Source organism: Pongo abelii, chromosome 13, assembly GCF_028885655.2.
Source record: "Pongo abelii isolate AG06213 chromosome 13, NHGRI_mPonAbe1-v2.0_pri, whole genome shotgun sequence".
NCBI classification, from domain to species: Eukaryota; Metazoa; Chordata; class Mammalia; order Primates; family Hominidae; genus Pongo; species Pongo abelii.
The window spans coordinates 84409461-84425866 of NC_071998.2; the positions used below are offsets into that span (position 1 = coordinate 84409461).

The 16406-nt window shown below is 43.5% G+C and overlaps 1 protein-coding gene across 5 annotated transcripts in view; it reads left to right on the forward strand.

The window, feature by feature from the left end:
* The window catches only part of FAM120A (family with sequence similarity 120 member A), a 114180-nt gene that overhangs the window by 39643 nt on the left and 58131 nt on the right, over nucleotides 1–16406 (forward strand). For all 5 annotated transcript variants that reach the window (XM_024251922.3, XM_054520253.2, XM_024251926.3 and 2 more), the window contains exons 4-5: nucleotides 5925–6053; nucleotides 7239–7335. In XM_024251922.3, coding sequence (XP_024107690.1) covers nucleotides 5925–6053; nucleotides 7239–7335 — 226 coding nt within the window. The remainder of the gene's footprint in view (nucleotides 1–5924; nucleotides 6054–7238; nucleotides 7336–16406) is intronic.

Consider the following 16406-nt stretch of genomic DNA (forward strand, 5'->3'; position numbering starts at 1 on the left):
AATGATTCTGCCTGGAAGTAAAGGGGTAGGTTGAATCTTTCAAAGGTCTTTTCCAGCTCTAAATTATTTTCTTGACCTACAAAGCAGGTAAAATTTCAGTCACAATTAGTGAAATTCTACACAGTGATGTGAAAAAAGCAATTGATCATAAGTGTTTGCTTGTTAATTAAGTTTACTTACTCTCCTTAGAGATAGAATGTACATGTGGTTCTAGCTCTAGATATGTGGCAATTTATTTGACTTTTTTTTTAATGTTAAGTTTTTGGGCTAAGATTTAAAAAACTGATTAAAGAAAGCAGAGGAGGAAATAAATGGGACATAAATCACAATATTTTATACACTGTCTCTAAGCAGCAGACACTTCACTTGTTTAGTTTGAGTGTTAATTGTTTTTATGAATAGGCAAGGACAAATTACTTTAACCCTCCTGTGTAGTTACTGCTGTGATGAGATGAACCATGTGCTATTTTAGAATCTCAGGGAAAGTTTAGCAACACTGCTGATGATGCTTTTCATGGACAAACAAGTCTTGATGTGTTTTTTTCCCACTTGTAAGTATATTGATAACTACCTTTGTGTGTGGTGTTTATATAGGTGTATATATATATTTGTATGTATGTATAGAGTTATGTAGATAGATAGCATATAAATTAACTTCTCATACATATATGCTTTTATCATGTTAAAACACTTAACAAGTTTCTAAAGGATTTATCCTAGAATACCTTTTACTACCAAGATTCCCTGTTATTTTTAAATAAAGATATATTACAACTCTCCAATCTATCTATCTTCTTCAATTTAAAATGTCTCATGTAAAGTCCATCCATATGTCCCTGTGGTGTTGCATTTCTGTTTCCAGCCACTTTCTCATGTGGCAGGGGTGGGGTTTGTTGATGTGACCAAGCCCTTAGGACAGCACCTCTGACTCCTCCTGCACGTGGGTAGCAAATGCACACCAGGTCCTGACCCTAAGGATTAAAGAAGACGTCAGGGAGCTCATCCTGGACTGGATTTAGAAGGCTAGATTAAGAGCCATCCAGGAGGGAAGTAAGCTTCTCTGCACAGGCTCAGAGCTGCCTGTGGAGTGGGGTGGTGGAGGGTGGCTGATGGGGAGGGCAGCTGCATGTTCAGCAAATTATAAAGGGCCGGTGTTTTCGGCATTAAACCAGAGGGTAGATGTTACTGAGCCACTCAGAAGGATTTAGGGGACACTTTAATTATAGCATCTATTCACTTCAAGGATCTTTTAGCTGCATGTTGTAGGGCTGAGGATAGTGATGACAAGGATATCCACAGGAACAAAAGCAGCAGGTTCTGTTGTTTTCTTTTGAAGTGGGATGGGAGTGAAGCAGGGCTGCCCAGTTACTTGTGGTGTCTTGGGTGTAAGCCATTGTCATGGGCTGCACGTGCCCCTGGGAGACAGGAGGCCCTGCACCTTCTCTATGAACTTCTTTACTTCTGGGGAAAGCCTGTTGCTGTTCCTGCCTGCTCTGGCCTGGGAGGCTGACTTGTTTGCTATGCAAGGCCCAGGCTCTCCGGCTGCTGCTGCCTGTTGCAAAATAAGAAGCAATGGTGGCAAAATGTCCACCTCCCTAAATTAAACCACAAAGGTTAGGACCAAACTATTAAAAATATGATCTTTGAGTGGTATGGTCTTGTTTTTGAGTGTATTTTGGCATTGTGTTCAAACCAAAGTTTATTCAAGCCAATTTAATATACTATTTTCAAATAACAGCTCATAGATCAGAAATGGTCTCTGTTTTAAACCTTCCCATCCATATCAAACACAATGATGTTGAGGTTAAGAGGGGCCCTTTCTCTAAAAGAAAATACAATACTTACCCTATATAATTTTGGAGGGTCCAAAGATGTGGAATCAATGTATTTGTAAGAATTATATTAAACAATCTTCATTTGATAAACAGTACCTTACAATCCTAATGCTATCTATCAAACTTGAGTGAGAGCAGTTTCAGCATCAACTCTTGAATGGTAGCTAAACTAACAAGAGAGTACCCAAATGTGCTCTAAAGGGAGCAGCAGCGGCTGATGTTCTGCCGAGTCTGAGTGTCCAGGACCCAACTACAGGGGAAATAGAATCAAACAGGCAGGTGCTCTGTACCCAAGCCCTCACATGGTGACCTGCCTCCCTCCTGGGGGCCCACTGTCCTCCTGGGGGCTTTCAGGCCCTATGGGTTTTGGGCAGAGTCCCAGGAGCCAAAGGGCGACTCGGGAAAGGCTGAAACTTGGCTTCGCAGTCAGCCAGCTTCTGTCCGTAGTGGTGGCCATTTTCTTTCGGGAGCTCCTGGAGCGCTCTCTCAGTGGGCCCGGCAGCCATCCGGCCTTCCTGGGCCCTTTTCTTATGGAAGAGTATCTGCTTCTGAAAACTGGAACTGTCTTCCTTCAATTCCTAGCGCTTGCAGGTCTGACACATGCGGTTTAAATACTAGTGCACCTTGAGAAGTCTCTGATCGAGGTCCAGGCAGTAGGCATCCTCCTGCGTGGACTCCTACTGAGGCCCCATCACGGGTTCTTAGTGCAGTTCAGGCAGAGCAGGAAGCTTCAGCTGCAGCTTTGCGAGCTCCTTCCCCAACTGTGCCCTTGTGCCCTGCAGAGAGGCCTCTTGCCAATCGGACTTTGGATTTGTGCTGTGCGTTCTTTACTCCTTTGGAATTCTTCCCACAATTGCTTATTTGTTGCCTCAGTCTTTCCTTCAGGACATTTGAAGGATGCACCTAAGTCACCGTCACCATCCACATTCTTCGGAGGAACTTGTAGCCGGGATGCTAGGGGACCACCATATCCTGCTTCCCCGTTCCTCTCCATTGCCAAGTCTCCATCCTGCACATGGTTTCTACTGCTCTCCAGCAGATGCAGGATGCTTGGAGGGGTGTGGGACAGGGAGGTCATTTGCCTCACTCCAGCATTCGTGTCCTGTTCCATTACTGTCTTTGCCTGCTCCGGCCTTTTCATCTTCCCCTTCTTATCTGCAAGCATTGCTTCCATCTCACAATTTCTTGGTCGGGCAGCTCTGCAGGTTGCCAGTGGTCAGTGCTGTCATTCAGATCATCTGTGCTTTGCCCCAGAAGATCTTCTCCGTCATGCTGTGAAGCATGTGGGACCTGCTTTGTTCAGTCACTTGGGGAAATTCAGGAGGCCTGCTTTTCTGTGCTCTTTTCAGAAGCTCACCTAGGTCCTGGTAGGAAGACCTGCTTGTTTCATTTGGAACCCTCAAGCAGGGGGTTTGGAGTGATCGAGGACTGGCCTCTGGCACGGGCGACATTAGGCCACCACAGGCTTGGGGTGCTAGCCACATCTTGAATCTGGCCATTCTATGGACCTCATCCTGGGCTGAATACCTTTGGGCCAACTCCTCTTTTCTTCCCACTGTGCGTCATGAACGTGAAGGCCACCACAGCAGTGCATGCCCAGATCACCCAGGGTTTCCATAGTTTCACTGGCACTAGTCCCATGATTCTGTACATAGTAGTACTGCTGCCTACAGGGGGGCCAGCAGCAGCTGAGTAGGCATTGTGTGGTGGGCAGCAGGCCCTCTGTGGCTGCCAAGGGTTTGCCGCCACTTGCCAGTGGCCTGTGGGCCACAACTGACCACTCAGAACCCTGTGGAGGGTACCACCTCTAACACAAACAAGGGCTGCCATGATAGATGTGTAAATTAATACAGTACTATACATAAAACGCTTAAAAGAGTGTCTAGCTAAGATATGTTAGCTAATATACCATCATGATCCTCAACAACAACAAAATAACAGTAACCTAATACACCGTTATAACTCACTGGAACATGTCCCTGTTTTGTGCATTCCTCATGCACAGAGACTTGGAAAGGCAGAGGCACTTACCAAAGGGGACTCTGCTGTTCTGCAGCCACCTCGTGACATACATGGAGCCTTTGAGAGCAGGGGCCTGGAGGGGAATGATAGAGAAGTCATGTCAATTTTAGGTTTTCTAGTACATGTAATAGAAATGTTTACACAGTACTGTAGTCTATTAAGTGTGTAATGGCATTACGTCCGAAACGCAAGGTACATCCCTTAATCAAAAATACTTTAAAATGCTATGATCGCTTGAGTCTACAGCGAGTTGGAATCATTTTGCTGGTGGAGGGTCTTGCCGATGGCTGCTGACTGATAAGGGTGGTGGTTGCTGGAGGTTGGAGTGGCTGTGGCAGTTTCAGGAAATTGGACAACATTCAAGTTTGTCACATCAATTGACTCTTACTTTCATGAAAGATTTCTCTATAGCCTGCAATGTTATTTGATAGCAGTTTACCCACAGTAGAAATGTTTTATGAAATTGGAGTTAATCTCAAACCCTGCCACTGCTTTATCAACTAAGCTTATGTCCTGTTCTAAATCCTTTGCTTTTATTTTGATATCTTTGACAGCATCTTCACCAGGAGTAGATTCCATCTCAAAAAGGTGCTTTCTTTGCTTGTCCATAACAAGTACTTCCTCATTTATTCAGGATTTATCATGAGATTTCAGCAATTTGGTCACATCTTCAGGCTCCACTTCTAATTCTGGTTCTCTTGCTCCACTTCTAATTCTGGTTCTCTTGCTATTTCCACCACATCTGCAGTGACTTCCTCCACTTAAGTCTTGAACCCCCTCAAAGCCATTCACGAGGGTTGGAATCAACCAAGTCTTCCAAGCTCCTGTTAAGGTTGATATTTTGACCTCCTCCCATGAATCATGAATGGTCTTAATGGCATTCACTTACTGGAGTAGTGAATTCTATCCAGAAGGTTTTCAATGTGCTTAGCCCAGATGCATCAGGGGAGTCATTTTCTATGGCAGTTCTAGCCTGATGAAATGTATTTCTTTAATAATAAGACTTGAGTGTCAAAATTACTCCTTTATCCATTATGGGATGTGGAGTGAATGTTGTGTCAGCAGGCATGAAGACAACATTCATTTCCTTGTATGTTAACATGCAAGGCCTGGTCCCTCTGCAGGCTCTTGGGAGGATCCCGGCCTGTCCAGCCTCGAGCATCTGAGGCCCTGTCATGCTGCATCACTGCCTCCTTTCTCCACATTTCAAGGACCCTGTGATTCTCTTGGGCTTGTCTGGACAATCCAGGACAGGATTCTTATTTGGAGGTCAGCTGACAGGCAGCCTTCGTTGAATTTTGCCATGTAATGCAGCATATTCGCAGGTTCTGGAGAGGAGGATACGGACAGCTTTGAGAGGTCATTGTCCTGCCTACCACAAAGCTCTTATTAGGTGGCTAGTCTTCTTTTTCAACCTGTTAACTTACGTTTTTCTAGTATCAGCTGTTTTTGGCTAATGAGATGTTCCTCCGCTTTATTTGATATTCTTTGTCACTTTCCTCAAACATGCCCCCTCAACAGGCAGTGATACCATTTTTCTCCAGTTAGAGCTGAAGTTGGCCTTTGAAGGTGGATTCAAGGACTTGGTAACTGCATTTCTGCTTACAGTTTCAGGGAGTCCTGGGCTCTAATCTAAAGATCCTACTTGTGCAGGCCTTCATCTTGGTTGGTGTAGAAAGAAAGGGAGCGAATGGTGGCTCCAGGCCTTCTCTCTGGGCTGCTTTGTGCTTCGCTTGTTATGGGTGCAGGTCCTGGCCTTGGAATTAATCGCAAACAAGTCTTGGACTTCTCAGAAGTGGTGGAAGGCTGTCAGATGCTCTTTTCACCCAACACAGTTTAAGCAGCTGAGTTGTATTTCATCCACTGGAAGGAAAATCCCGTTGTTGAGCTTCAGAATGTGAACGGCTTAGGAAAGTCTTAGGGCCAAGATCTCACAGGTGGACAATCATCAGGCACTGATAAGATCTTAGATGGTAGCTCCTTGTTGAATTTCTGGCTCCTGCATTCAGATTAGCCTGGTTCTGGTTGCTCACCATCCACTGTTGACACTTGCGTTTGTTTTCTCAGGTCCGGGCCCACCAGCTGGTCTTGCCACCTTGCGACGTAGTGATCAAAGCCGTTGCTGACTATGTACGCAACATTCAGGACACCTCTGACTTGGATGCCATAGCTAAAGATGTTTTCCAGCATTCACAGGTAAAACAAAAACAAAAACAAAAACAACAGATTCATGGGATACGACTTTGCATAGTGGTGTGGCCAGGTTTGGAAGAAGGGGACTTGAGGGTGCAAGCTGACTGGATGGGTCTGAGAGCTCTTGCTCAGGCCACTGGAAGAAAGCTGCAGGTTGCAAGGCCAGAGGCTGAGGTAGCCTGGTCATGTTCCCTGCCAGCCAGGAAGTCTCAGCCGCTTCAGCCAGCTTTTCCAGGCTGAATAAAAGGAGGGAGATTCAGTTAGACAGTTGGTGAGGTCTCCTGCTCATAAGTTCTCGATCTTAATAGGATCTGTATTTCAGAGTTTTCAGAACATGAACTGTATCAAGTCAGTCATATGGCATTATAAATCTCTGATTTGTCTGTTTTCTTCAGGTGATGGTCAGGGATTTTCTTCTTTTTTGGGGAAGTAGGTGTGCCAACAAGTTGGCATCAGTAGAATAGGCAAGGCTCTGTGAAACTCCTGCTGTGTCTCTAGAGAGCTGAAACGCAGCCAGGCACAGTGGCTCACGCCTGTAATCCCAGTACTCTGGGAGGCCGAGGCGGGCGGATCACGAGGTCAGGAGTTTGAGACTAGCCTGGCCAACATGGTGAAACCCTGTCTCTACTAAAAATACAAAAATTAGCCAGGCGTGGTGGTGGGCGCCTGTAATGCCAGCTACTCGGGATGCTGAGGCAGGAGAATCGCTTGAAACCGTAAGGCAGAGGCTGCAGTGAGCGGAGATCACGCCACCGCACTCCAGCCTGGGCGAAAGAGCGAAACTCCATCTCAGAAGAAAAAGAGAGAGCTGAAACCCTGGGCAGGAACATCCCCAGTCTGTCACTGCCATCCGTTCCCTTGGTACAGATGGCTTGAGATTCCTCTCTGGGCAGGACCAGAGACCAAGCAGAGTGGAAGTCAGGGAAGTCCTAGAGCTAGAACCCAGGGCCCTGACTACCACTTTGGAGTTCTGCTCTTGTGACTACATTGCTTCAAAAGAATTCACGTTTGGTTTGATTCTTTTGTAGTAATCTATTGATTTTCCCTGAAAGTTTTAATGTCATTCAAAATTCTTCTCTAACTTGAAAAGCTGTAGAATATTATACATGTGCTGAATTGTAAAAAACATTGTGATACACATGACCAGTGGCACACTGATTTATGAAGGTTTTCCTGCCTTTATTTCAGTCTAGAACAGATGACAAAGTTATTCGATTTAAGAGAGCAATTGGATATTATTCAGCGACTAGTAAGCCTATGTCATTTCATCCACCACATTACTTAGGTAAGTAAATAAAAGCCTGTGATCAATATTGACCATATGATAATCCAAATAGGTTTAAATATTCACCATATAATCTTGTAGGTTTATGTTTTTGAAACATGATTTTCTGTAGTTATGCCAGTAAGTATAGCCAGACTTCCTGGGCAGACTCAATAGCAATCCCTGAAAATATTGAGGAAGAAGAGAACTTAACAGCCTTCGTAGAATGAAGAAGAATCAGAGGGCATTGTGCAGATGAGGCAGCAGGTCGAGGGGATGTTGACGTCTTGGCAGCTCTGAGATATCCGCTTCTAAATACAGAATTGCCTGAGGACACAGAAGGGCCTCCAGAACTGCAAGTGATTTCATAAATGCAGTGTATTTGTAGTCTCTCTTTTCTTGACCCCTGCCTTTTTTTTTTTTTTTTTTAATTCTTTTTTGTTGTTGAGCAGAGTCTTGCACTGTCGCCCAGGCTGGAGTGCAGTAGCGTGATCTTGGCTCACTGCAACCTCTACCTCCCAGGCTCAAGTGATTTTTGTGCCCCAGCCTCCTGAGTAGCTGGGATTACAGGCATGCGCCACCACGCCCAGCTAATTTTTGTATTTTTAGTAGAGATGGGGTTTCACCATGTTGGCCAGACTGGTCTCGAACTCCTAGCCTCAAGCGATCCGCCCATCTCAGCCTCCCAAAATGCTGGGATTACAGGCATGAGCCACCATGTTCAGCCTGCAAAAGACCAAAAGTTAATTCAGAGATTTGAAATTGGGAAATAAAAATATTTATAAGCTGTTAGCCTGAAGCCTGCTTCATATTGAATGTCTTGTGGAAGTTATAAAGCACTAAACTGTAAGTAGAAGTATGAGAAATAGACCCCAACTCTTGTTTAAATTGTGTTGTTTGCTTCATCTAAGTTAACAAAAGAATGATTGCATGTTCAAGAGACTCTTACTGGAAGGAGACTTTTTATTTATTTGAGAAGACTAATTCCAAGATTGAAAGTGGCCGTAAGAGCTGCACCCTTCATTTATTCAAGCATAGTGTCTGCTGTATGCTAGGAACTGGGCATTGGAGATCAGAGACATGGTACTGGCTTTGGCTGCCTATGTATGTGGCTGGGTGGTAGACAGGGAAACACGGCCTGTGCCGATGCCCTGTAATAAAGGAGGTAGGGCTTGTAACCTGGAGATGGGCATGGAGTGGCTGAATCTCCACTGCGAGGTCAGTAAATGGCAGCAGCCTCCCAGTGGGGCTCTTGGCTGCTCTCTTGCTCCCCTGCAATCCATTTTCTTCCCAGCAGCCAAAGTAATGTTTAAAAATGGCAATTGGACTGTGCTACTCCCATGCTTAGAATTCCCCATTGGCTTCCCATCACACTTGGAATAAATTCCCAACTGCTTAGCTTGCTTCCTCCCCATCATCTGAGACTGCTGGCTCCTCACTCCTAAGCGCAGCCTCCTTTTTTGCCTTGCATGAACCGAGCTAGCTTCTGCCCTGGGCCTCTGGGCCAGCTTTTGTGCCTGGAGGGCTCCTTTCTCTGACCAGCTTGTGTTTGTGCCCTTCTGATTTGTGAGATCCAGGCTGTCGTGTTCTCCAAGGCCTGCCTAGCTTTAAATCTCTGCACACTCCTTGGCTTCTATTTTTCACCACCACCACCCCTTCCCCGTCACTCCCCACAATGTAAAGTCTAGGGTAATGAGAGCCTATTAGTCACCTTTACTTTTATATCCCCAGTGGATAAATATTTGATTGAATGAATTGATCCACTTGGTTTTTAAATCAAGAGAGTGAAGTGATGAGATGTGTTTTAGGATTATTTTTGGAAAAGGGAGCACAGAGCATCAGCAGGAGGGAGACTGGCTGTATACTGTTTCATCAGTTAAGGTGAGGCATTATGGGACCAGATCGCAGTGTGTCTACTGTATACCCTGCACACAGAAGATGTCTAATAATTGCTTGTGGGAATGATGGGGAGCATGAACATTGCCACCTGTGGCCTACTGCCTCCTGACCTCGAGCTCCCTATTTTATAGAATGGGGTCATTATGTGAATATTAAAAGAGAAGGCGTATGTAAGGTGCTTTAGTGAAGTACTTGTTCAATCATTCAATGCCCTTTTAGGTAATTCTGCCTATAAGAATAACAGATACTGTCTAATAGTAGATACTGTCATTATTCTTCTCATTGGCAGAATGGCCTCAACAGGCACTGAATGATTGGGCATTGGAATGAGCAGTGAGGAGCCTGAAGGAGCGCTCAGAGGTGGGGCCAGCAGTCTCCTGTGTTTCACTGACATTGTGCTCCTGTGGGACAATCTGTATGGCAGGTGTAGTTTAGAAAGTCCTTAGAGTGTACTTGGGACTAGAAAATCTACTTAGGAGAAAATTAGGAAGATAAGTATAGAGAAAGGCAGCACACTTAACATTTGGCATTGATCTGGGCTCATGATAATTATGAAGATGTTTTGAATAGGCAAGGTGAGTTAAGTTTGAATATCTTAAAAATACGTTCTGTCAAGTGCTTTTGTGTTCTTATCAAATTATTAAGATTTTAGGTAAGTATTTTAGAGATGAAGTTTACTCAGAATTTAGTTTCACTTTCATTTTCACTACTCGGTGGTTTATGGAGAACAGGAAAGTAACTGGTGGAGTTTGGGATGTTTGGGGTGATAGTTTCAGGCAGCTTAGGGTAGGCATGAACTGCCTGTAAATCCTTCTGTGCAGCATTCCCTGATGCTTCTGGCTGTTGCAGAAGTGAGGGTTGTATGCGGAGGGACTAACAAAATTACAGGCACAGAATGACAGCCCGGCAGGAAGTTTGGGCAGTGTAGACTTTTAAGATGATGGGTAGGCAGTCTGGAATGACAGGAGACAAGCCTGGAGAGAGGCTTCAGGCAAGACTGGGAAGGACGTTTTGTTTCAAGCTGCATACACACAATTTGGAACTAGCAGAAGTGGATTCTTGTAAAAATAACTTTAGTTTTTTTCTGGTAACTCTGAGGAAACATAAATTATATTAGCTGTCATTGATTTTTACCCCTGCATACTACTGGGATCCTACCAGTGAAACCAACAGGACGAAGACTAGAACCTAAGTTGAAAGTCTAGAAGGAACAACATGGAGTCGGTGGGACCCTTTCTGGCACCCGAAGTTAGAACCCATGATGTATATTCCATAGAAATATTTTTATAAGTAGTAGATAGGTCCTAAGTGGTCTTTGGTGATCTGTCATAGAATCCAACCACAGTCCATTATATTATTCTACAGGAAAATAATTCAGAATTTTGAACAACCAATGTGGGGATATTAGTTTCTTGTTATATTAGAATTTATCTTATTAATCATTCAGAAATTGGAATATGTGTAGAGTTTTGAAGAAATTTTAGGGTAATCATAAGCTTAGAGAGCATGGCTGTAGGGGAAAAACATGGGGCGAGTTGATCTAACCAGAGGTTTCTAAACTTGGCTGGAATTTTAGATTCCACCTCAAAACTGCTATTTCAGCATCTTAATTGGGCCTTAGGAATTTATATTTTTTAAAAAGGAATGTTCCTAGCTAGGTACCAGTTGGCCTGGCTTTTAGGAACCACAGCTCATCCTCTGTGCCTTTCTTTGTAAGCCTGTAAATCTATCTGCAGTATTGAGAAAAATACCTCAGATCTCTAAACAGTTATTGGGTAGTGTAGAGTTCTTAGGAGGACACACACACACACACACACACACACACACATACACACACTTGCAATATAGTCCCCCAGAAATCATGTATTTTGAGATGATTTTGAAAATAAGTGGTGGTGAGATGCATACTTATTTTTAAGCATTCACTATGTCATAATTACTAAGCAAGGACCTGCCTATCTGGAAATGGTTGTGATTTGTTCTTTCTGTCACAGCATGTAAAATCTGCTATAGCTCACCAGGAAATCACCAATCTAAATGCAAGCACAAATAAGATATGTGATAGTTGAGATTTCAAAATATTTAGTTCCCTGGTTAAACCAGTTGCTTCAAAATCATTGGTGGAATTTACTAAAGTAACAACACAACTAACACTGAGGTCTCACCTCAGATCTGTGGATGTGGAATCTGTGGGCACAGATCCTGTGTGTAGGTGAAATTGAGGCTGAAGAAGTATCCACTGTGTCATTGGCCTTCCTTAGTGAAAAGTAAATGAGCTCCTACTACACATTTTAATTACACATTTGTTAGAATGATTAACATAGAAAACACCAACAACACTAAACGCTGGTGAGGATGGGTAGCAATAGATTGTGTTGCTAATGGGATTGCAAAAATGGTACAGTGACTTTGGAAGACAGCTTCGCAGATATTTACAAAATTCCCAAGTCATGCTTGTTGGTGTTTGCCCAAAGGAGTTGAAAACTTATGTCTATGCAGAAACCTGCACACAGATATTTAAAGCAACTTTACTCATAATAGCCAACCCTTGGAGGCTACCAAGATGTCTTCAGTAGGTCAATAGGGAAATAAAGTTTGGTATATCTAAGCAATGAAATAATCAGCACTAAAAAGCAATGAGCTATCAAGCCATGAAAAGATGCAGAGGAACATAAGTACATATTACTGAGTGAAAGAAGCCAATCAGAAAAGGCTGCATATTGTGCGATTCCAACTATAGGACATCTGGAAAAGGCCAAAAGTATGGAGGCAGGAAAAAGATCAAGGGTTGCCGGAGGTTGTGGGGAGGAAGGGATGATTAGGCAGATTTTTGGGGCAGTGAAACTATTCTGTATGATACTGTAATGGTGGATACATGGCATTATACATCTATTCATATCCAGAATATGTACAGCACCAAGAGTGAACCCTAATGTCAGCTGTGGGCATTAGTAATCATAATGTAGCCAGGTTTGGCTCATTGGTTGGAACAAATGTGTCACACCAATGCGAAGTGTGTACTCTGCTCAAGATTTTTGTAACCTTGAAACTGTTCCAAAAAAAAGTATATATATATATATTTTAAAGTAAAGAGCTCGTTGATTTGTGCATTTCATGACAGGCAGTGTGCTGGGTGCTGAATGGTGTGGTAAATAAGAGAGGAGTTACCGTTGCCCCTGCAGATGAATGTATAGTGGGGAAGTGAACACCAGAGAATCCTGCAGAAAAGAGAACAGGAACCTCAAGGAAGACCAACCTGATTGAATCAATCTACGATTAAAATGGCTGATTCTGATTGATTAGATTATTGTTGAGTGGGGTTTGGGGGTTCAGTAGGCATCTAGCAAGGTGCCAATATGGGAGGAAGTGTATTCCATGCAGGGGAGGTGGCATGTGAGAGGTCCTGAGGTAGGAGGACATAGTGAAGAAGAAAAATAAGAATGTGGCTGAAGCACAGAAAGCGGGGAGAGTGGTCAGGTGATGCTGAGAGCGGCAGTGCAGTTGCCAGGCACCACCTTGGTTTAGACTTTACTCTTAGAACATGAAAGCTCATGGAATAATTTTTACCTGTAAAAAACATGATTTTGTAACTATCATACTACAATGTGTTAGTCTTAGAACATTACTAATATCTTAGCCCTCTCGTATGTCTTTCCTGGTTGCATTCCTCGACTCTGTACCACCCTCAATTTTGTATTAGTTATTCTGTGCTTCTCTGTATAATTTTATCGTGTCTGTATGTCTGGATACTAAATAGTTTCATTTTGTTTGTTATGAAATAAAATCATATAGCATGTACTCCTCTGACTTGCCTTCTTAATATTTATATTATTGGGTTTCATTCATGTTGGCATAGTTCATTTTTTAATGCTGTGCAGCATTCCATTGTATTAATATATATTTGTCCATTCTACTGTTAATGGAAAATGGACTGTTTCCAGCTGCTTGCCATGATGGATAGTGCATTTGTGAACATTGTTTCATGTGACCTGATGTGCCCAGGAGTGGAATTCCAGGGAACCTCCAGGGTAGGACCCTGTTCAAGCCTCTGCTGCTGCCGGACACGGATACACCTATTTATTCTCCTGGCAGAAGTGAAAGAACCCTCTTGTTGCTCCACGTTTTATTATTTTTTGGTCTAGTGATTATGAAACTATATCCTGTAAAGGTTTCAGTTTGCATTTCCCTGATTACTAATGAGGTTGAGAATCTTTATGTTTATGGGCCAGTAGGGTTTGCTCTATTGTAAAATGCTTGTTCATGTTGTTCACTTGTGTTTCTTTTTTTCTTTTTTTTTTTGAGACGGAGTCTTGCTCTTTCGCCCAGGCTGGAGTGCAGTGGTGCAATCTGGGCTCACTGCAAGCTCCGCCTCCCAGGTTCACGCCATTCTCCTGCCTCAGCCTCCTGAGTAGCTGGGACTACAGGCACTCGCCACCACGCCCGGCTAATTTTTTGTATTTTTAGTAGAGACAGGGTTTCACCATGCTAGCCAAGATGGTCTCAATCTCCTGACCTCGTGATCCACCCGCCTCGGCCTCCCGAAATGCTGGGATTACAGGCATGAGCCACCGCGCCCAGCCTGTTCGCTTGTGTTTCTGTTGGGTTGTTTTTCTTTTTGCTTATTCATAGGGATACTTAATATATATGTTGGATGCTAGTCAGATAAATGGACTGCAAATAATAATCTTCCAATCTGTGGCTTGCATTTTTCTGTCTTCATGATGTGCTTTGATGTCAGAGTTCTTAATGTCAAATACATGAATTTTTCCCTTTATCATTTGTACCTTTAAGTCCTATCCTGTATTTATGGATGAAATGATGTCATGTCTGAGATTTGCTTCACAATAATGCAGTAGTGGGCAAAGAAGGGTGGAAGTGCAGATGACACGCAATAGGCCGTGTGCTGGTTAATTTTGAGGGTGGTTGATAGATACATGTGGCTTATCATACAGTTCCCTTTTTTCTTGTGTTTGTTTTAAAGTGTTACATGAGAAGGAGAAAAATAAAACGTAAAGGAAGAATTCCTCCCTAGCCTGAGGTGATAAACATTTTGTCTTCTAAAAGTTTTATTTATGATTTTGCCCTTTGATACTACCTGGCACTGAATTTTGTTTATGGTTTGAGTGAGGGAATTCAGTTTCTTGTTCACCTTGTGGAGAACCTGTTGCCTTAGTATTGTCCACTGAGAACGCTATCCTCTTCTGACATGTTGAGTGTCTCCGTGTGTGGGTCTGTTTCTGGGCTCAGTTCTGTTGAATTTCTGATTATCTTCATGCCACAGGATTATGCCGTTCTAGTTGCCATAGCCTTATAATAATACTTAATGTCTGATTGGGCAAATCTGCCCATGGAATATTTCTGCAAGAGGTCGAGACTGTTCTTGATCCTTTTCACTTTTATGTACATTTTATGATCCTTGTGGAGATTTTGATTGGAATTACACCAACTCTGTAGATCAATTTGGAAAGAATAAAATCTTTATTATTGAGTGTACTAAAGAAAATGTTACATTTCTCTATTGATTTGAATTGTCTTGAATATCTTTCCATAAACTTGAATTTTCTTCATTAAGCATTCATAACATCTTTTGTTAGAGATATTGCTAGGTATTTATTTTTGGGTGCTATTTCTATGTGTGTCTTATATTTTCAAATTAATACTGTAAGTTGATTTTATCTTAACTTTGCTCAGTTCTTATTAATTTTCATAGTTTATTTGTATCTTGCTTTGGCTGATTGTGTCTTCTCTAGTATCTTTTTGACCTTCGTGATCCATTGAGCCAGCTGTGACTTAGGGCATGATTTTTTTTTTCTTCTTTTTTTTTTTTTTTGTTTTCAAGATGGAGTCTCGCTCTGTCGCCCAGACTGGAGTACAGTGATACAATCTCAGCTTACTGCAACCTCCACCTCCTAGGTTCAAGCAATTCTCCTGCCTCAGCCTCCCGAGTAGCTGGGGTTACAGGTGCCTGCCACCACGCCTGGCTAATTTTTGTATTTTTAGTAGAGACGGGGTTTCACCATGTTAGCCAGGCTGATCTGGAACTCCTGACCTCATGATCTGCCCACCTCGGCCTCCCAAAGTGCTGTCCACAAATGGACAGATGTGAGCTACCGCACCTGGCCAGGGCACGATTTTTAATAGAAGGTGCGATGGTGACTGTTCTTGTCTAGCCCTTGATCTTAAGGGGGAGTCTGATGTCTTGTCATCTTAACCCTTAGCACTATCTCCTCTACCTTTTCCAGGTTAAAGAAATATCCTCATGAAAGAGTTTTAATCTTGGAGTGGTGTGCTGAGGTGTGCATTTGGATTGCTCGGGCCTCAGTGTGCAGAGGGGATCGGGGTGGGCAAGGGCAGGTGTAGGGAAAGGAGTGGGAAATCTTTCAGTATTGAGGCAAGGCATGGTTGCAGTCCCTGGGGCAACTTCTCCTCTGTGGGAGGCAGGAGTGCTGGGTGGATTTCACAGGTTTTTGGGAGATAGAATAAGTAGATAGTAGATATTGATGCTTGATTATAGAAGCTCAATGAAAAGAATTCGGGGGAAATGGCTCCCAGAGTTTTGGCTTGAGCAGCTCAGGTGAGGATGCCATTAATGAGATAAAGAAGATTGGAGGAAGAGCAGATTTGGAGGATGGTTTTGGACACGAATGTTGAGGCGCCTTCTAGGATCCCGGTGGAGATGGGAAATGGGCATTAGAATGCACAGGTGAAAGCAGGGTGAGGAGCTAGGCTGGAGTCATGGGTTGCAGCTTTGCTGGTAATGCTGAGAGGAGCCATGGTGGTGGAAGTGGAGGATAAAGAGATGGTGCCCCTGGGGCCAGATGCAGGAGGTGGATGCACAGAAGGAGGGGCGCAGCAAGGCCAGGGGAGATACCCTGTGCACAGTTGTTAGCAGCGCTGAGTTTTGAGAGGTTGGGCAAGATGAGGGCGCCGCCTGATAGATGGAGTGTCAGTAGGACCACTCAGGGCAGGCTTCGGCTGAATTTGGAGCTCCCAAACCTTGTGTATGTACAATTGGTTGGCCCTCAACAAGAGGCAGTGGATCCTAGGAAAAGTCATTTTTAGCTTTCCTTCTTCCTCAGTATAGAAATTCATAGAAGAGGATAGGATGGGTGGCAAGCACCACGCCTCTCTCCAGTCATTTCCATAAAGGGGTGGGGCTTTGAAATGCAGGGGAGAATTGAGCAGGTTGAAGT